We start from the raw sequence: 20,850 nt of genomic DNA on the forward strand, positions 1-20,850 counted from the left end.
TACCGGAGGTCACTCTTTAGTATGATGTGCCAAACAATTAGTTAGGGGGTGGAAGTATTAGTACTTCCAGTCACGTGATAGTGAAAAAGATACATCCATCCGCCCGCACTGAAAGTCACTCCCATCTTCTTTTTATGAAAACAATACATAGCCGAGAGGCCCCACGCAGTGAAGATACCCGGTACTTGAGTGACCGCAGCGCAGCGGAGGTACACGAGATTGAATAGTAGTCTAGAGATCGCTTGCGGTCTTAGGGCTTTGTCTCGGGTCTGGCACAGCTAGCCGGATTAGGCCTGTGCTCAGCTCCCGTGGTACACGAAAGAATTAACGCCCTACATAAAACCCTCGGCCACTGGAAGGGGAAATAGAGGGGGCATTACCCCGCCCTTTGGACCTAATGCTCCTAGCCCATTACACTAACCCTCCATTGACACGGCGCTCACCTCAATCGTTAACCTCACCACTGACCCTAACGAACCTAAAGTATTGTGAGTCTTCGATCCCTTTCCCCCGACGCAAGTGTGAACTGATTTGATGGAGGCTAATGACGAACAAGCCGAATATATAAACAGTACGTGGAACAACAACAGCTAGTTTCTGTACCCGAAGCCAATCGACTACAAAGTTACATCCTTTGTATTGCCACTTTGTCACTGCTTGTGAGAATCGTTTGAATACTCCGGTCTACTTAGTGTTCTACTATATGAGAGGTAATGACGAAATCCTTTCGGCCATCAGCGTGAATTTGGTTGCTGATCACTTGTTAGTTTAAAGATGGCCTATGAACTTCCGAACAATCTCAACCTAGTGAACGAGGACTCTGTCAATGGTCTTTGGAATTCAATCCTTGGTCATTACTATTTTCCGTATCCCGATTATATCATCAAGCCAGAGGGCAGGATCGAAAGCGTCAGAGGGGCTAATCTCAGATTTGCCGATCTTGTCGTGTGTGACCCAAACGGAGTGCATAAACTGGTCTTTGAAGGGAAGAGGCATGGACTGGGGGACATCACGAAGGCGGATGCTATCCAACAGGCCACAGCCTATGCGCAAGGTTGCAATGTCAGATTCGCCATTGTCGCCAGCGGCAGAGAGGTAACCTTTCTTCAGGTCGATAACCAGGGGTCTGCGGTACTCGTTCCCCCAGGCACGACCTTCGCCGGCTGGATAGATATGGTTGATAAGATAAGTATGGTTGATCAGAGACTGAAATACATCAAAATGATGATTGAGATGGCTCATTGAATAACTCGACGGTCATGTTTTCTGAATAGTGATAGTCACGAGGTGCTTAGTTCTTTATTAGTCATGTGGGTAGTTGATCTTGTTGTATTCCTTTTTATGAAGGAGGGGCCCCATGTAGTGGGGATACCCAGTACTTGTACTGTTGAGCGGAGTGAACACTATTTGGTTATTTTATGAAAAGTGGCGTGAACCCTTTTATTATTTTAAGCGAGGTGTTGCGACCTCGCGACCGTGTGAATTTTCATCGAGGCGGGCTTCCATGCTGTAACGCTGTTAGCTAGGAGTAAAGGTTTTGTCTAGAGATGCGCCAGCATCTAGACAAAACCTGGCACATGGGGTATTAGTTAAGGATGGAGAATGCTCATCCACAGTATAACACGGACCTGGCTCATGGCCAATAGCGTCTGGCACAGCTAACCTGGGTTCTTGGCTCCTATTCGTTTAGTGGGCATGTTCGAGTCAATGCTGCCAGGCAGAGGGAGAATCCCACCGGGCAATTGTCCAAAATGGACCAAGGTAGAGTTTCGATAATAAAACAGTCTAGAGGGAGTTATCGATGACACACCCTTGAAATACCGTGGGTAAGGCGGCATACTGCGGTCGGTAACTGAGAGTAATATCTCAGAACGCACAATATAATAAGCCCACTCCCTCGACGATATCGGTAATATCGTGTGATTATACCTGCCAGGAGTGGGATCATATGCCCGGCACCTTTGCTGCTTTCCAATCAGTTCTTGCTTTATTCTAAGCCCGATAACCGCCATATAGACCCACACGGAGCTTCCGACACATGAGAGAGCACTCGATCAAGCTGTGGGTTTGATTAGGTTATTTGAACCATTGATCGATTCGTATAATTGATTCGGCTTTCTAGTCGTAGGATTCAATACCTGCTTGGTGGTGGAATGTGTAGCGCATAAGGTATCATATGGTAAACCTATTTGACCAATTCTACCGGGACTATTGTAGTAGTGGAGTAAGACATGTAATTGTGTGAGATATTGGTTCAGATATAATTGAAGAAATTGCAACCTCTACCCGCCTCACCGTCTTGCCACGCACATAGAGGGGTCAGCATTCTTGCCAGCTCAAGGGATACGTAGATTGGTGTCAAGGGACTTCGGTTAGACCTACTGTAACTTTCGTGGCGATAAACTCAATAATGCGTATGGGTAGAGGAATAGAGACCTTCGTCTCTGAATTGCTTGGCGGACCACCGCTTCATGAACTATCACTCGACTCACAACATCGGAGAAAATTGATGATTCATTTGTTTTTTGTATCCAGCCTGGATAAATGAAAGAGAGAGCTTAGTCAGCTTTTTTCTCATCGTAAAAGTGGGATGGAAATATATATTTACGCGTAGTATATATAGATGGCAGAATACCTTTGACTTACTCGGTGCTGACTGGGGTATCATCCGGTAAACGTGTCCCGCATATCCTAGATAGTTCATGAAGTAGAGGGTGAAGTTGCGTGCGATTAGGAACATAGTACGGATTTGCTGGTGCGTAAGCCTTGGTTTATGTGGGTGGTTTTGAGAGAAATACCGGATGTTCGCACAGAGCAGTCGTCATGATATCAGCCTATGAGAGCTATTGCTCGTTGGGGTTGTTTAGCTGGAACATTAGTAAATGATAATTATATTTGTTGTATAAGTGAGAGGGCGTTCTTGCGCAACAGGATATAATTCCAGTTGTGAGTTTACTGCCGTTGGATGTTCCAAAGGAGACGTATAACTTCATTTCGTATTCTAAGAGGCGGTGCGTTATGTCTCCAGCCAGTATGCGGGTAGCTTGAACAATGTATTATCCAACGTAGATGGGAAGAAACAAACACACAGTGATGCCGGAAAGACCTCAGCAACCTTTGCTAAAGTCACCAACGGGAATGGGAATCGTACTGTCTGTCGGGAAATTTACCGGTAAAGTAGGTGGGCCAAAATCTTTGGGTAGTCTAACAGTTGCGGATGGAAGTACTTGATATACTCGGCTGTGCGCTCTTTTGTTTCCGGAAGTCTTGTCTTTCGTCAACAGATAGACGTGATGTTCCCCCTCCATCAACCACCCTTACCCGCCAAGCTCGCCAGGTGGGGTGTACAATCTGCCGACCGTTTAAGACACTAAAGGTTGATTATTAGCGTAATACCTGTCGTACTGTTATATAAAAACTTGTATACATCGAGAACCTGATTAATCGTATATCGTTGTCAATTCGCGCCTGGGAGCAGAGCCTGTTAATTATACAAGATCCACCGCTGAGAAATATAGAGGGTATATTCGTAGTGGATTTAAGGGTCATGCTTCTAACTTTTCTCGTCCTGCTCACCCGCGCCTGATTATTCTTTTTGTCTTCTTGTATCCTAGCCATTCTCGGAAGTGTGGTAACAGCATTTGCAAGGGTGACGAGAAGCCTGAGTTGCACGTTCTTCCCCGAAAACTATTTTCTTTACGAAGAAAGTATTCATTAGTTCATTCCATTATTTCTTGCGTTTCTGTGCAGTGCCGAATACGTACTTTGTTAATTACCATCTATATGGTGTAGATTACACCTTCCTTTCTATACAAATGCTTCCAAATGGTAGTGCTGCCTTGTCGACAGTACACTACGTAAACTATATTTGTATCAATACCGGGCCGGGTATATATAAGTATAATAAGTAGTTCTATTATATGAATACATCCGCGCTGGAGGGGTAAGAAGGATGGGCTACCAATCATTAACCTTCAGCATGCATAAGGAACAATCGATAGATAGTGCACATCGGTTATCAGGGGTGACCAATATGGAGGGAAATGGCACATTACATGAGCTCTTGTAGCTATCTGGAATCGGCCGGTGCCCTGCTCTCTGTCTATAAATCTTCAACTCCCTTTTGGCCACCACCGGCATTGCCACAAGTTGGTATGCTCAAACTAAATCCAACGTTTTTCCTCCTCCTTCCGGCCCTAGTCAACGGGGGCTAGAGTCTTCGAGTAGCTATGAGTGTGCTGGTAAGGGAAACTGCCCTCGGTGATTACTTTGGTTATGGCGGATAGGGGAGTTTTTTTTTTTTTCTTTTTTTTTTTTTTGGGGGGGGGGGGGGATATATACCAAGAAATCTGTTTCTGCACTTTAGCTGTCTCATGTCGCAAAGTGAACCTTTGGCTCTGTATGTAAGATATGCTGTGGTTTTGGCGCTCAATCTGGTGGCCTCTGTGACTGGTAATGAGCTCGGGTTGATGTCAGAATATTGTCAGCTTCGTTTGGGCGCGTGGGACTTCTATGATGATTCTGCTTGTTGTGTTAGAAATGAAAGGACAAGTTTCCGCGAGGTGTCTTGGGGAGTCCGATAGGCAGCACTGACGCATATGTGTACTCAACTAGGCTGCATGTTAGGAGATAGGCTGGTTTAGGGTTTGTATGAGCCAATACATATGAACATCGCTCACTACGGTCCTCTGGCGAGTGGTATTTGTGTATAGTGCTGGCACCTCCAATCCGCCTTATCTCCGCTCCTCGGTTCTTTTTAAAAGCTGTGAATACCGGCTGGAATTGTATGCATCCAAATACCCCTAATTATAAGTACGGCTATATATCTTGTGGGAGGAGACTCCACCCTGCTTGAGGACCACACTCCACACATATTCCTGGGCACACTTCGCACCAAGCCTCCACCTCAATTACAATGGCAGTCCACTAATTATTTGTGGAATCATGATTCTTAGTTGAAATATCTTGCTAAGCTTTGATTCTTTAACTACCGGAACTATTCTTCTCTCATTCAGCGGCTCGCGCTCACAGTGGTTCGAGATCACATTAGATGCTAAGTACATCTCCCATCAAAGAAATGAAAATAACTATATAATATAAAATAGTCAAAAATCACCAGATTATTTTAGAGAGCTAGTTGAGTAGGATTTGGAGGGTAGGGGATCGGGATGTCTCATCGTTTTCATCAATCCCGCGCGGTTGTCTGCTCGGAATTTCGCATTTTCCTCGCTTGCTGCTCCAGTCGCACCAGTCTGGATCTTTCCTGCTCTGCCTGCTCCTGTTTCATCTCGCCCTTTATCTTTTCACGAAGATGTTCTTTCTCCTTCAGAAGCCCCGCATGGAGTTTCTCGATCACGCTCTTCGTCTCTTCAAGGTTCAGAAGCTCCGCACGGAGCTTCACGATCTCGCTCTTCATCTCTGCATGGACCTCCCTCCACTTCCATATCTCCTCAAGTAATACTTTATTCTTCTTGTGCGACTCCTCACAGAGTTCCTTTTGTTTATTATTCTGCTCAGAAAACTGGTCTCTTGCCAGTCGCGTCTCCTCGTGGAGCTTCTTCTCCTCACCCAGCTGCCTCCGCAGCGCTTCCACCTCCGTCATAGTCGCCTGGTGAAGCTCCTTCTCCCTCCGTACATCCTCACGCAGCTTATCCCTCTCGTTCAGTGTCTTCTCAGTGCCTTGTTCCCTCTCTCGCATTGCCACTCTCAGCCGCCGCGAGTCTTCTACAAGCTTTATCATCTTCTCAAGCAGCGCTGACTCCTCAGCTACAAGCCCCTTGCTCTTGTTCATCCGTTCCGTCAGGCTATCCAACTGCGCAACTTGCGCAACGTCCGCATCAGAACCTCTCCGGTCGACCCCTGCCGCGGGTTAGCTGGGATGCCACCGTCTGAGCGTGAGATACATACCACGGAGCTTCGCAACGAGTAGTTCCACATCAGCTATATCAGACTCGAGTTTCCTCCGTAGGGAATCTGTTTTGTCCGTTTGGAGATTGAGCATGAACGCTTCGACCTCGGAGGAGAGCGAGTCGAGCCCGGCAAGGAAAGGCGGCGGAACGACATCTGGACTTGCTGCGCTTGAGGCTTCCGAGGTTGGGTCGGCGTGAAACATGCTGATACCATGGGGTTGGTTGATGGTCGTAGATGTGGTAGGGGATTGGGCAAAGTATGTAATCGATAGTTAGGCCCCCAAGAAAACAACGATGTTGAATGACTCAGCATATTACACCAAGTGGTACATGGTGTCAATTATAGGGAACACGGTGATACTTGTAGTTAGCCTGTGTAGACTTTGATTGCAAGAAAGATGGAAATCTCATAACAGATCCGGAATGCACGGCGTGTTCATTGGAGATTTCTCGCAACTACATGTACTCACTGAGTTTGAGCTCATTGCGGTTCACCTCGGGGGTGCTGAACAGTTTTCCAAAGTGTATAGAATCCGAAGTGTATCCGAGGATAGAGATTTGAAAAAAAGGCTTGTTTCCGCTGAAAATGTTTAAATGATGTACCAGGATTCAGGAGATGACCGCCATAGGGGAGTCTTTTGTTTAAATTCCTCAAGGGTGGAGATTTTAAAATTTAGTTGTTGTAGGCTATCTAGATTTGCTTGTTTAATTGTACCCCCGATAACACGCAATGGCATATTGATTTATTTACTGATGACTTTTAGGTTCTAGTTGGTAACACTATTGGAACCATGGATCATGGATTCACAACGAGTACTGAGTCTGGTCTGTGAACGTGGCCTTGCAGGCAAGGTTGGAATAAGTTTTCAATGCGCCATGGTCCCCACCAGCCGGGTGGGGGTAAGCGTGTCGCGCATTATGTAGGTACTCTACATGTACTTACTCTATGTACTCGTTAGTCTACTTAATGTTGCGCCAAGAAGCGTCATGCTATGACTGGACTCGGCTCGGGCCGGCCCGCTGCAGGGATAACAGATAAGAGATCACGTCATACTCTACAATTTCGGGTCGACAGTTACATGTATCTACTTACATGTACAGAGGATGGTAAAATTATTGCGAAAACAGGGGTTTAGCGAGTGCTGTGGGGCCGGAAGGTGGCGAGTGCTGTGATTGGCTGGTAGAGGACCTCAATGGTTCATGGAGTGAAATTTTTTTTCTTGCCTGTATCGATTCCCTCAGCTGTTCACTATGGTGTCTATTCGTACAGAGGATGTCAGCTACAGAAAGAGATGTTATGTCCAAGCTCTTCGGCATACGGGTTGGACATTTCAGCGGATTGCTAATGATCAAGGCCTTGCAGTCTCGACAGTGTATGGAATTTGCAACTCACCTGCTACACCACAGAGAGAAGGGAGATGCGGCCGTCATGTGATAATTGATACACGTACCCGTCGTATGTTGGTTTTTGAAGCCACCTCTACTGCTGAATCTAGGAGGAAACCTTTGTCAGATATTGCTCAAGAGGTTGGCATTCAGGTATCTGCCAAAACTCTCCGTGACGCTTTTGCTAAAGAAGGGTATCATCGACGTGTGGCACGAAAGAAGCCCTTTCTCAATGAGACTCAAAGAAACAGAGGTCTCAGATTTGCTCTGGAACGTCATAATTGGACTGCAGAAGACTGAAAAAAGATAGTATGGACAGATGAGTGCTATATATGGCTGGGAGGTTCCCTTAAGAGGCTATACATTACAAGAACAGTAGAGGAGGAGTGGATTGATGATTGCATTGCCCCTAAATTTGCGAAGCAAGATTCAATTATGATATGGGGGGCTATTCTAGGAGAGGGTGGTAAGAAGATTATTGTTATATGGGAGAGAGATGACTGGAGATCTATCACCACCAACACCTACTGCAATCATATTTTAATCCGTCAGCTACAACCCTTTTGGCTTGAGGAGAGTCAAAGAAATGGACAGGCTCTCTGGTTGATAGAGGATGGTGCACCAGCCCAAAGAGCAGGATCAACTTAAGCAAGTATTTTTTTTCTCCTGTTATTCATTTACTAATTATATACAGAATATCATAAATCAATTTGGAATGCCGTCTCGTAATTGGCCTGCCTTAACTCCTGATCTCAATCCAATTGAGAATATCTGGAGTATTCTCAAAATGACCCTGCATGATAGAAGACCGGGACCTAGAGGAAGAGCAGAGATTAGAGAGGCAATACTTGACGATTGGGATCTTATTACTGAGGGGGACATCATCAGGTGTATCAACAATATGCCAGAGCGGATAGAGGCAGTCATTGCTGCCAATGGGGGTCATACCAGGTGGTAACTTGAAGGTAGGTGTTCGTCCTTGGGTGTTCGTCGCTGGAACAGGTCACTGAGCGGGTGTTCATGGTCGGGAACAGGTATTCATCGTCGGGAACAGGTGTTCATCGCTGGAACGGCTGTTTGTCGCTGGAATGGGTGTTCGTCGCTGGAACGGGTGTTCGTCGCTGGAACGGGTTTTCATCGCTGGAACAGGGCTGAGTGATCGTTGGTGCAGGGGTTTGTTAGAGGAACCGGGTGTTTGTTGCTAGAACTCTTGTTAGATACTGTACTGTAGAAAATTCACCACTCGCCACTCAAAATTTGATACTAGCTAGGCTTTTTTTAGCGCACTCGCTTACTCCTGTTTTCGCAATAATTTTACCAACCTCTGTAGTGTATCAATTGACTCAAGCCATCTTTCTTCCCTCTATTGTACCCAGTTTTCAAAATTCACCATCAAGTTTTGCGTTGCAACCACGTTACACAGGCAGAAAAGTCTCTAGCAATTTGGCTTCAAAACCCAAAATACCTCTCATCCCCCCTGCATACTCCCACCACCCCTCAAATATGAGTGGCAACGGTAATGCTCTCCTCCTCGGCCACCACTTATCCTCCTACACCGGGGCAGGCTCGGCCTTCGCCATTCCCCAGCTCCTCCAAATGGACAAACGCCAAATCCTCAACAAATTCAGCTTTGAAGAAGTATCCCCAACTGCTGACGATCTCCTTCGTCACATCGCCTCCACCTTCACCTCCCAGGAACCAGCCAGCATCCCGGCCAAAGCCATCATAAGTCTCCTTTTGGGCCCTACGACCCAAATCGACAAACTCACTTCAGAGGTCAACTCCTTGTCAGCAAGGCACTCCGCAGACATGAACCACCTCAACAACCACATCAGCAAGGCAACCCCCACAGCACTCAATCCCTAAACCCGCTATGCACTCAGTCGGCAAGCGAACCCTCCCACCCGGCCCCCTCCAAAGAGACCTATCCCCTCTACCCTCCAGTTATACACGAGGACATCGACCCCAACATGCCAATTGAGACCATCAATGACAATGGAAACAGATGTATCCTCTCCTATGCAGAAAATGTACGCATGGGATTACTAGGCACCTCTAGACCGCCTCCTGCCCCACCCAACCCCAATAAAAAAAAGGTCAATACAAAAAGCACCCCCCCTCCCCCTTACAGGCAACCTCCCCACCGCCCAATGCCGATTCTTTGCCACCAGATCGAATCCTGCACCATTCACCAACCAACTCCAGCTTGAAGCCAAACTCCCCTCCGAACTTGGAAGAGTCTTAGCCAACTATCACGGCTCGACCGCCCCCACCTCCTCTGCCGACGAGAACGCTACGGAATCGGGTTGTTAGGTGAAGAATTAGGATGGCTTCGGTTAGGTTGAATATGTTAGGAAGATGCTCGGAGGATACAGTAAGTGCTAGGCACTTCGGGTTAGGTTGTAGGAAAAGGATAGGCATCGATTGTGGGATGTTATTATATTGGTTGGATATTTCTTTGAGTGTGGTGGCGAGGATTACTTATTGGGTTGTTTTTTGGTGTTTATATTTGAGGCTTTGTTTCTGTTATTTGTACTTTCCTTCTTTCTTCTTTACGCAACGTCTTCATTCTGTTGTTAGTAAAATTCTATTCTAGTTCGATCGGTATTCAGCCCGGTCCTCTGTCCTCATCCTAGAACGTATCCGAGTCAATTCTTGCCTCGGTACCTGCCCACGTCCTTGTTATTAAACCCTACCCTGTTAGACAATGGCGGCGGTATTATTGTGGTATGCAGCGGGTTTTCAGTTAGGGTCGGTGTAGCCTGTGCATTTAACAAAATATTGCAGGCTGTTGTTTCTTGTTTCCCGTGAGTCCAAGATTTCCTCAACCGCATACTCTTCTTCCTATTCAACTATAATAGGCGGGGGTGGTGGTTGAATTTGCCCCGGAACGGGATCATTTGCAGCGGAGTCAAGCAACGATACATGGAAGATGGGTGCATCTTCATACTCCTAAGCAGGTCGATTCGGTACGCATATGGCGATATGATTTCTTTGACGGAGAATGGTCCTAGTTTCTTCCAGTCCAACTTCCGAGATTTACAGGTTTTTCGGATATTTTTTGCTGAAACAAACACCATATCGCCGATATCGTACCATGGGGCCGGCGTTCATTTGGTATTAACGGCCTGCTCTTGTGGGTCTTGCGACGTGTGTATATTGGAACGTAGGTGTTCATGGAGTTCTTTCATGTTCAAGGCGAAGTCTTTAATATTGAGGCTTGGTGGGGTCCTGTCAAGCGATTTGATCATCAATGTAAACCGGGGGTGGAAACTATAGTTCGTGAAGAATGGTGTAGCTTTAGTGGATGCGGAGACCTGATTGTTGGAGGAGAATTCTGCCATAGGAAGCCATTTTACCCAATCGCCCCTGTTGATAAGAGACATATCTACATAGATATTGTTCTATTACGGTGTTCAGTCTTTCAGTTTGGCCGTCGGTCTCCAGGTAGAACGTGGTGGATATTCTTGCTTCAATGTCAAGGGGTTTACGAAGAGCCCTCCAGAATTTGGCTGTAAATTGCATACCGCGGTCTGAGGTGACATGTGTGGGTAGCCCGTAGAGCTTCCATAGATTTCGCAGATATAGTTGGGTGACATCTTCGGAGTTGACGGTGGTATTACAGGGCAGGAGGTGTCACATCTTTATTAACCGGTCAACAACTACCATAATCGTTTCATACCTTTCGCTCTCCAGTAGGCCAGTAACAAAGTCCATTAATACCTCTTGCCATGGTTGTTTGGGAATTGGTAAAGGTCGAAGTACGCCGAGTTTTCCATGCGTGTTGGATTTGCTTCGTTGACAGGTGTGGCAGTTCCGAACGTAGGGGACAATGTAATTCCGCATAAGGGGCCAGTAGTATTCTCAACTAATGAGTTTGAATGTTTTTTCGCTTCCGGAGTGTCCGGCAGAGGCAGTGTCATAGTAAAGTTAGAGGATTCGGAGTTTGAGAGGGTCGTAGTCGGGTACATATATGCTGCCTCGGTAAAGCAACCAGTCTTCAATCTCGGTGCATTCGGCAAGTGATATGTCCTTTGATTCTTGTTCACCTTTCTTCCACATATCCAGTATCTTTTGTGGAAACAGGTCCGCGCTATATCCTTCATCGAGTAGTCTCTGCAGTGAGGCGTTCTTTTCAGCGGGCTCATTTGAGAAAGAACCCGACAACAAACTTAGCTTTGTGTCAAGGTTCTCCTTCTTCAATACAACTTGACTCTGGTGTAATTGCCTTTCATCCCCCTCTCCAGGGAGATCTCCTGATCTTCCTGTCAACGCATGCGGTTTCCCTCCTTGTTTCCCTGGTCGGTTCTTAATGACAAAATTGAACCGTGATAGATATTCCGCCCACCGTGCTTGTCTCTGGTTAAATTGTTTAGTACTCATAAAGTATTCGAGATTCTTATAATCGGATATGATGGCGATTGGGTGTGCAGCCCCTTCAAGTTCCGGTCGCCATTCCTCAAAGGATCGAATAATCGCCAGTAATTTCTTGTCGTAAATCTCGTAGTTGCATTCGGCCGGGGAGTGCTTTTTTGAGAAGTATGTGACGGGTCGAAGGGTACCATTATCATCGTATTGGGAGAGTCCACCGGCAGAGACATAGTCAGATGCATCGGTTTCCACGGTAGTTTCTTTCTCCAGGTCGAAATGGGTAAGGATGGGAGCGGTTGTGAAAGCTTCTTTCAGTGCGTTGAAGGCAGTTTGGGCTTCGGGTGTCCATTTGAATGATATGACCTTGCGTGTCAGTCTGGTAAGGGGGGAAGCCAGTTCTGAGAATCCACGTATCAATCGGCAGTAAAAGTTAGCGAAACTCAGAAATGCTTCCATATCCTTAACTGTTTTGGGGACGGTCCAATTCTTCACTGTCTCCACTTTCCTTGGATCCATTTTAATGCCGTTGGGTTCGATAATGAGGCCAAGATAGGTGGTGCTTTGTGTATAAAATTCATATTTCTCTGGTTTCAGCAGTACTCCATTTCTTTGTAAGGCTTCCACGATGTTTTCGACATGTACTTGATGTTCTTCGAAGGTGTCGCTGTAAATGAGGATATCGTCAAGGTAGGCTGTACAGAACATATCAAGATAGTCACGGACGTGATCGTTGATGAAGTGTTGGAAGGTGGCCAGCGTATTGGTAAGGCTGAAGGGCATCACCGTATATTCGAAATACCCGTAACGTGTACAGAAGGCTGTTTTCCATTCCTCACCCTAAGCCATTCGGATCTGGTTATACCCTTAGTAAAGGTCAAGTTTGGTGTACCACTTAGCTTTGGAGAGGCACTCGAGAGTTTCTCGGATGAGCGGCAGGGGGTAGTGGTTTTTGATGGTGAGTTCATTGAGAGCCACGACAATCGACACAGAGACGGAGTATTCCATCAGTTTTTTTAACAAATAGGACAGGGGCACCAACGGGGGAAGAGCTGGCATGAATGAAGCCCTTTTTAAGGTTTTCCTGTATATATTGCTTAAGCACGATGAGTTCCTTATGGGACATAGCATAAAATGGCCCAAACGGGGGCTCTTTTCCTTCATCAAACAGTATCTTATAGTGATAGAGGTGGCGAGGCGGCATTTCCTTAGCGAACTTCTCATCCATCATCTTGTGGAACCTCTTGTACCGGGTTGGGACTCGGTTCCTCCAGTCTCCCTTAGGGACCTCATCCAGGGTTTGGTCGATTCCCTCGATAGTTGTGCTGAATATTTGGAGCTTGTCCCTTCGAGCAAAGTGGCAGAGGGCAGTTCAACTGACGAGGTGGAAGTGGGGTGGTGGTGCAATCCCTCTGATGGGAGCGGGTATTGCGGAGGAGTTGCACTTGCACTTGCAGTATTCGGAGTCGAACAGTATGCTATTGTCCTTAAACCCTAATGTGGCGTCCTATAATTGAAGCCAAGGGATTCCGAGTACGAGCGGATACGAGCAGAGCTTGGTGATAAAGAAGGGAATTTTCATGGATCGACTAGTGGAGGTATGGGGTTACGAAGAATGGGATTAGTCAGAAAGGTTCTATTGGTTTCTATCGGGTTCTGTTGATTGTTAATGTATGAGTCATGTTGGATTTGTCATCGCTGGGATTTCCTTGAGTATATTAAGGGGGGTTGCTTGTACTTCTCGTTCTTTTCCTTCTTCTTTCTTTACGCAATGTCTTCTGTATCTACGCTGTTTATTGCTATACAATATTATCGTACTCTTCTTCCTTTAAGAAGACCATCGCCTCGCCTTCTCCGTGTCCCGTCGAACCTTACCAACGCTAGAGTCTCGTAGTGCCCCTACTGCGAGTTCCCATACCACCCCCTATTCCACTCTTCGTACCCTGCGGAATACTCGCTACACACCCCCTTGAGAGGAATAGTTTCATGGTGGGAGTCAATTGACAGCGGTAGGTAGCACAGTTGGGCAATCTGTCCGGAGGATATGGGCCGTCCGTCGATGACTTCAAGCGTGCGGGGTGATTTAAGGGAGAGAAATGGGAGGTTGTTATGGCGCGTGAATGTTTCATCAATGAATGCAAATCGGGAGCAGCCGGTATCAATCAATGCGTGGGTTTGAATGTATATTTTATTGTCTACAATTTTACAAGAAGCAACAAAATGATACCCATTCAATTTATCCTCCACAGACGATACCGAGAAGCCAGAGATAGAGAAAACAGACAAAAGAGAAACATTAGAAGGTCCCGGGCAGGGGCCATTAATCAAGCCCGGGACTACTGAAAACCCGACTCAGAGGAGGCGAAGCTGGCGATTGGTGGGACAGTTGGATCGGCAGCAGTATGAGCGGGTGTGAGAAGGGCGCCCATCATAACCGGTTGGCTCCCATGCAGGCGATTGGCAGAGGGGCAGTTGGTGAAGACATGGCCGGGGTTTGCGCAGTTTATACAGAGATTGTTGTCCCTTCTCCATTGTTTTTCAGCGGTGGAGGTTTTGCGTTGTCTATTGACAAAGGTGTATCATTGTTCGGCTGCAGGGCGTTGAGCGGGACGGGCTTGGAGGTCGGAGAGGTCCATTCGGGCGAGGCCTCCGGTGGTATGAGATGGGTGTACGACAGCGGCGGGGGCGGTAAATTGTCCCATTGTATTACGGATTGCCCGTTGTTCAGCTTTACGGCCCCGAACCCGGTTGTCGATTGTCATTAACATGGTCGCGTATTCATATACAGTGTTAGGCCTGTCGGTCCGGTATGTCATGGTGTCCTTCAAATCGTTCGACAGTCCCTCGGCCAGGGCACTGATTTTGGCTCCTTCATTGTAGTCTAGGTAGGCCACAATACGGAGGAACTGTGAGTAGTTGGTGGCAAAGTCTCCTTTGCCTTGCTTCAGGTCGACAAGTTGGTGACAGGTGGTACCGCGGGGATCTGGGTCTCTAAACGAGGCTTTCACCTGGGCGACAATGGCAGTGACGGAGGAGAAGGGGGCAGCAGGGTTAGCGTTAACGAGTGGAACGACCTGATCAAGGGCCCTTCCTTCCAAGCGGCTGACGGCATAGATAACTTTTGCTGCCTCGTTTCGGAATCGATGGTGTTGGACCTCAAGTTTCATTCGGAGTTGGGTGGTGAATTCGGGGAGCTTGGTATGGGTGTCGTCGAATTTTTCAGGGTCTGGGAACTTTTCGAACCTGAAGGCGGGTACAGTAGTAGGTGGGAGAGCAGCGGCAAACGGGGACAGAGACGGCAGGGGCGGGGGCGGCGTGAGCGACATTGAGGTCGAGGTTGAGCAGGATTACCTGATCTTTAAGATTGTCCATGGTTTCATTGGTGATGGCGAGTTGTGTACGAGAGGTATCCCTCTCTTGGTAGATACGTTGGACAAGGATGGCAATGTGGTTAAAGAAGTCAGCAGCATCCACCTCATACTGCCGCTTGAATTCTTCTATATCATTGGGTGGGACCTATGTAGGTGGGTCGGGGGTGGACATGTCGTACGGTTCGGATGACGATGCAACGTAATCTCAAGGGGGTGAGTGCGAGTATACCACAGGGTACGAGGAGGTAGTAGAGGCCGGTGTGGGAACTTGCAATAGGTGTTCTGAGGGACTCTAGCATCGGTAAGGGCCAAAGGGACAAGAGGGCAGCAAATGGTGGTATTCTCGAGTAAAGAAGAGGAGAATAATATTGTATAGTAATAGAAAGCGTAGGTACAGAAGACGTTGCGTAAAGAAAGAAAGGAAAGAAAAAGAACAAGAAATAAAAATGAACCCCTCTAATGTACCCAAAGAAATCCCAGCGATGACAAATCCAAGTGACTCATACATTAATAACCAACAGAACCCGGTAGAAGTCAATAGAATCCTTCTGACTAATCCAACTCCTTGTAGCTCAGTGTATTCACTAATGGATCTATGAAAAATCCAAACCATACTCCGCTCAGTCACTCTGCCCCCTATCACCTACCCAATCGACTACTGGTTCGGAACTGCACTTGCAACCATAACCGAACCAGTCCTAGCTGCCATCCCCAACAAGAGGCCCTGCCAATGGTTGAAACCCTGGTGGTCACCATACCTATCAGGCTTCGACCGAATCTTCAACTCCATTGCACAAGCCTATAAGAAAGGAATGTCCCCCCCTTTCGAGTATAAGGCGGCCCGTAACGCATACTTCTCAGCCATCTAACACGCCAAGAAAATGCACTGGAATGACTTCATCACCCAAGCTGACTCCCAACAGATATGGGCCCTTAGGAAAAATTCGACCAGAAGTAAGGACATCAAACTACCCTGTTTCCTCAACTCCGCCATCCCTTCCGAGGTCAATCAAGCCCTCATATCCCAATTCTTCCCCGCCAACCCAACCCCACTCCCACCCCACAACTAGGCTTCTTCCCTGATGCCCCCAAAGTAATGGAGGAGAAGTCTCCAAAGCCTTAGCCGCATCCTCCAACAACTCCACACCTGGCCCAGACATGTTCCCCCCTGTAACCTGGAAAAGAATACATAGAGAAAACCCCTCTCTCATCCCCTAACTACTCACCCCCCTCCTTCGCAGTAGTTACCCACCCTAGTACTGAAAAGTGCATTCGGGGTAGTCCTTCTAAAACCCAACAAACCCGACTATATCTCCCCCGCTACATATCGCATCATAGTCCTTCTCGAAACAGTCTCAAAGATTCTTAAACGAATAATGACCTACCGATTGCACACCTTCACCTCCACCTCGTACCTCATACATCCCCACCAATGTGGATCCATTAAAGGCTTTTCAACGGCAGATGCCACTACCACCCTCATTCACGAAATAAGACTCCTCCAAAGAGCAAGCCTGAAAGTCTCCTCTCTCTTTCTGGATGTCAAAGGAGGCTTCGACCAAGTTGTCTCATCTATCCTGGTGGACACCCTCCGCAGCAAGAACACCCCCCCCCTATATGGTCCAATGGGTCATCTCTTTCCTCTCTGACCATAAATGTACCCTCCACTTCCCAGGATCGCCTAAGGCGTCCTTACCGGTAGCAGTAGGGGTCCCTCAAGGCTCCCCCATATCCTTACTCCTTTTCTGCATCTATATCGCCCCTCTCCAAATCGACCCATCCCTAGGCATAACCCTCTCCTACGTAGATTACTTCACCTTCACAGTGGCCTCCCCGTCCTACCAGCAAAATATCCCCCTACTCGAGGCAGCCTACCAATGAGCAACGGCCACAGGCTCCCCCAGAAACATCCAATTCTCAATCCCCAAAATGGACCTCATCCACTAGCACGCTGCCGCAGACAGAGATACCTCCTCACCCCTCTCTATCACCCTTAACCACCTCTCTCCCCCTCCCAAGCGAGAAATTAGGTGGCTGGGTCTCCAGCTTTCGGACAACTTCAACACCTTCAACCACTACTGGAAGAGGTGCTCCTCCGCTCAAGCCTCCTTTGCAATCATACAAGGGTTTGCCTCGGGGGGCAAAGGCCTCACACCACTGAACTGCGGAAAACTAGTAGTTATGGCAATACTCCCAATGCTCACCTATGGTGCATCAGTCCTTGTACTCACGTCACGAGCTCTTAAGTGCCTGAAACCACCTGGCACTCCATCCTTGGATGGGTGACAAACTGCTTCAGATCCAAACAACTCGCAGTACTACAGGCAGAGGCATCCTTTCCTCCTTTCTCCTTATACATACCATCCCTCTGCTTATGATACGCTGCCTGAATTCAAGCAGCATCACTAGCATACAACCCTGTCCCTGCACGCACTCCGGAAACCTTCTATACTTTCTCCAACTACAGGGAAATCTCCCACCGTCACCTCCTGCGTAGAAGACCCAACCAACCCGTCAATTGGAACTCCAACAGAAGGGGTGTAGCCCGTCTTCCCATCGATGATCTCTGCAACGCCCTCATCACCAACTCATCTACATTCAGCCAGGACTCCAACACCATCCATCCAGGCTTAGAGATCGCCATTAAAAAGGATATCCTCCAGCTCTGGCAAAGCAGCCACCTCCCGGACTACTATACCTTCGAGATTAATACTCGACCCCATCCACACCTCTACCTAGATCGCTTCATTACTGGTCGTTTATGCCAAATACGTTCCCATAAGAGCTACCTTGCCACCCACCCCTTATGGATGTGCCCAGATCCCCCTCTTACCTACGCCAGGTGCCTCCTCGAAGACGAGGACCTTGAGCACGCTATCCTCCGCTGTACCAAATGCGCCGCCCAGAAGGCCACTTACATACAATTCGCTGAATCACTGGATGACCTCTGGTCACCTTCCACCTCCCTCGCAGCCCTCTCCTCTTATATCAGAGTCACCAGGACAAGGTTCCCCCCCCCAGATAGGTCCTCTAAATCTCCATCATACGATCTATCATCCGACTCTGATCTTACCTCGATCCCATCAAGCTCGGATCCCTCTAAAACATAAACAGCGGTACACTATAAAGTCCGCGAACTACTACAACCATTACAACTAAATTGTTACTCTCAGTTTTTCCTATATCCTGAGATGAAATTGCGTAGCTGGTACGAAAGTTTATAGCCCGAAGAATGGGACGATCAAATTTCTTAGTTTGCTTTTCTGTGAAGGGAATGTCAGGGTTTCTTTTCAGTTATTGCTTCATGTCTTTATATTTTTCCTTTCTTTACTTTCTTTCGGCGGTAAGGGAGGGGAGGGGTGTTATTCACGCTGTAGCTTATGCTCCATGCGATATTATTGTACCCAGAAATAAATGAAACACTGATTTAAAAAAAAAAATCAATCGACTCAAGTAATACATGTCGTGTGGAAGAAGAAAAGTAAGAACACACTGGTTCCTAGGACGCAGTAGCAACATATCTTGGGGGCGACACATTGTACGATTAGATGGCGCGTGGCTCTAAGCGAGGAGGATAAATCAGGAGGAAAGAGGAGGTACTCGTCTCCTTCCTTTCCTCTCTAAGGCTCTAGATTCGAATAAACTCTACAATTCGATTCTCTCACATCTAAATTTCCCCAAACACTCTCTATATAGGGCTCTGCGGTTCAATTAATAGGCTATAGAAAGAATTAGAGAGTCGGTAAGTTTCCACATGCATGTGTAAAAGGACAGCACGCTGGCCAGATAATCGCTAGAAAGATTTCAAATAAAAAATGTAGTTCAGGACGCACGGGTCTTTTACTCATAGTATGTATTTTACTACAGCACATCGCTGTTAAAAACAACACTTCTCAGCCGCATCGCCTGTGGAAAGGTCGTCGCAAGTGACCATCGAAAATCACTGCGTAATATGGAGTAGTCAAGCAGGACCCGGATCGTCTGGAGAGATAGTTGGATGAGATTTGGAGGGTGGGGGATCGGGATGTCTCATCGTTCTCATCAATCCCGGGCGGTTGTCTGCTCGGAATTTCGCATTTCCCTCGGTTGCTGCTCCAGTAGTACTCGTCTAGATTTTTCCTGCTCTGCCTGCCCCTGTTTCATCTCGCCCTTCATCTCTTCACGAATATCTTCTCTCTTCTTCAGAAGCTCTGCGCGGAGCTTCTCGATCTCGCTCTCTATCTCTTCACGGAGCTTCTCGATCTCGCTCTTCATCTCTTCGCGGACCTCCCTCCCCTTGGATATTTCCTCAAGTAATGCTTTATTCTCCTTGCGCAACTCCTCACAGAGCTCCTTCTGTCTATTATTCTGCTCAGAAAACTGGTCTCTCGCCAGTTGCGTCTTCATATGGAGGTTCTTCTCCTCCCAGAAGTGCGCCACGAACCATACGAGCTCTGAAGACACCTCTCGAAGTTCCCTCTCCATGTCATTCTGCTCAGAAGGTTGCCGGTCTCTCATTGATCCTGCCACCTGACGGAGCTTCTTCTCCTCGCCCAACTGCGCCCGGAGCGATACGACCTCCAAAGTCAACTCGCGAAGTTCCTTCGCCATGTCATTCTGCTCAGAAATCTGCTGCTCTCTCATCAATCGTGTCTCCTCATGGAGCTTCTTCTCCTCATTCAGCTGCCTCCGGAGCGCTTCCACCTCGAACATAGTCACATGGTGAAGTTCCTTCTCCTTCCGCACATCGTCACGCAGCTGGTCCCTCTCTTTCCGTGTCTGCTCAGTGCCCTGTTCACTCTCTCTCCGCAGCATTGCCGCTCTCAGCCGCTGCGAATCATGTACAAGATCTGTCATCTTCCTACGTAGCGCTGACGCCTCCTTCATACGCGCCCAGTAGTCGAACTGCCGTTTTAACAAGCAGTTCCACTGCGCACTCTCCGCATCAGAGCCTTTCCAGTCACCTGCGAGGGTTAGCTGAGATGCCACCGTCTGAGCGTGAGATACATACTTCTGAGCTTATCTAAGACTGGATATATATCGTTGTTGAGAGTCCGTAGGGAATCGGTTTTGTCCGACTGGAGTTTGAGCATGACCGTTTGCTGGGAGATGAGCGAGTCGAGTTCTGCAAGAAAGGGCGAGGGAACGACATCTGGGCTTGCTACGCTTGCTGCGCTTGAGGCTTCCGAGGTTGGGTCGGCATCAGACATGCTGATAGCGTTATTTCCGGTGGGGTTGGTGATGGTCGTAGATGTAGTAGTGGATTCAACTTGGAGAGTGCTAGGGCGAGTACCAGGTTAGGCCCCCAGAAAACAACGATGTTCGATGACTCAGCATGTTACACCAAGTAGTGATATCTAGCACCTCTGCAATGCACGGCACTTTCATTGGATATTTTTGCAACTACATATATTCGCTATGTTTCTATTGATCGGTTCGGGGGTACTAACAGTTTTATTCGAAGTATATAGAATCCGAAGTGTATATGAGGATAGGGACTTGGAAAAAAGGCTTATTTCCGCTAAGAACGTTTAAATGATACGCCAGGATTCAGGAGTAATGACCAGCCATACAGGGGCTCTTTTATATCAATTCAGTGTAATTGTATGGATACATGTATATAAGTACAAAAGAGTGATAGACATTACATATTGTGGGCTATTAAAATCGTGCGACTTCAATATCGCTTTAAACCACAACCATGGGAGAAATAAGATGAGGGGGTTTGGTTCTGCGATCCTCTATAGTTGTGATGCTTAGGGTTTTAATATGGGCTCAAGGGTGGGATTATCAAAATTATTTGCTTGGTTAATTACGAGGTGGATTCCGCCCACCTC

General features: G+C 47.4%; 8 protein-coding genes across 8 annotated transcripts; 4 read left to right on the forward strand and 4 right to left on the reverse strand.

Annotated features, from left to right (window-relative positions):
• Window positions 1–397: 397 nt before the first annotated feature.
• On the forward strand, window positions 398–1,245 carry H6S33_008196 (uncharacterized protein; the record flags this gene model as incomplete). Its single annotated transcript, XM_044839555.1, has 4 exons — window positions 398–488; window positions 557–571; window positions 665–710; window positions 768–1,245. 4 exons carry the CDS (start codon window positions 398–400, stop codon window positions 1,243–1,245), a joined length of 630 nt encoding a protein of 209 aa, XP_044688387.1.
• A 3,940-nt stretch (window positions 1,246–5,185) lies between these two features.
• Window positions 5,186–6,112, reverse strand: H6S33_008197 (uncharacterized protein; the record flags this gene model as incomplete). The annotated part of the gene is made up of 2 exons (XM_044839556.1): window positions 5,186–5,859; window positions 5,908–6,112. The coding sequence occupies 2 exons, from the start codon at window positions 6,110–6,112 to the stop codon at window positions 5,186–5,188; spliced, it is 879 nt and encodes a 292-aa protein (XP_044688388.1).
• A 1,048-nt stretch (window positions 6,113–7,160) lies between these two features.
• On the forward strand, window positions 7,161–7,595 carry H6S33_008198 (uncharacterized protein; the record flags this gene model as incomplete). Its single annotated transcript, XM_044839558.1, has 1 exon — window positions 7,161–7,595. The coding sequence occupies one exon, from the start codon at window positions 7,161–7,163 to the stop codon at window positions 7,593–7,595; it is 435 nt and encodes a 144-aa protein (XP_044688389.1).
• A 487-nt stretch (window positions 7,596–8,082) lies between these two features.
• Window positions 8,083–8,253, forward strand: H6S33_008199 (uncharacterized protein; the record flags this gene model as incomplete). Its single annotated transcript, XM_044839559.1, has 1 exon — window positions 8,083–8,253. One exon carries the CDS (start codon window positions 8,083–8,085, stop codon window positions 8,251–8,253), a length of 171 nt encoding a protein of 56 aa, XP_044688390.1.
• Window positions 8,254–8,798: 545 nt separating this feature from the next.
• H6S33_008200 (uncharacterized protein) lies at window positions 8,799–9,161 on the forward strand (the record flags this gene model as incomplete). Its single annotated transcript, XM_044839560.1, has 1 exon — window positions 8,799–9,161. One exon carries the CDS (start codon window positions 8,799–8,801, stop codon window positions 9,159–9,161), a length of 363 nt encoding a protein of 120 aa, XP_044688391.1.
• Window positions 9,162–10,405: 1,244 nt separating this feature from the next.
• H6S33_008201 (uncharacterized protein) lies at window positions 10,406–11,141 on the reverse strand (the record flags this gene model as incomplete). Its single annotated transcript, XM_044839561.1, has 3 exons — window positions 10,406–10,699; window positions 10,823–10,937; window positions 10,978–11,141. 3 exons carry the CDS (start codon window positions 11,139–11,141, stop codon window positions 10,406–10,408), a joined length of 573 nt encoding a protein of 190 aa, XP_044688392.1.
• Window positions 11,142–14,242: 3,101 nt separating this feature from the next.
• On the reverse strand, window positions 14,243–14,989 carry H6S33_008202 (uncharacterized protein; the record flags this gene model as incomplete). The annotated part of the gene is made up of 1 exon (XM_044839562.1): window positions 14,243–14,989. One exon carries the CDS (start codon window positions 14,987–14,989, stop codon window positions 14,243–14,245), a length of 747 nt encoding a protein of 248 aa, XP_044688393.1.
• Window positions 14,990–19,075: 4,086 nt separating this feature from the next.
• Window positions 19,076–20,223, reverse strand: H6S33_008203 (uncharacterized protein; the record flags this gene model as incomplete). Its single annotated transcript, XM_044839563.1, has 2 exons — window positions 19,076–19,977; window positions 20,025–20,223. The coding sequence occupies 2 exons, from the start codon at window positions 20,221–20,223 to the stop codon at window positions 19,076–19,078; spliced, it is 1,101 nt and encodes a 366-aa protein (XP_044688394.1).
• Between the last annotated feature and the right edge of the window lie 627 nt (window positions 20,224–20,850).

Source organism: Morchella sextelata (assembly GCF_020137385.1).
Source record: "Morchella sextelata strain SCLS chromosome Unknown scls_25, whole genome shotgun sequence".
NCBI lineage: Eukaryota > Fungi > Ascomycota > Pezizomycetes > Pezizales > Morchellaceae > Morchella > Morchella sextelata.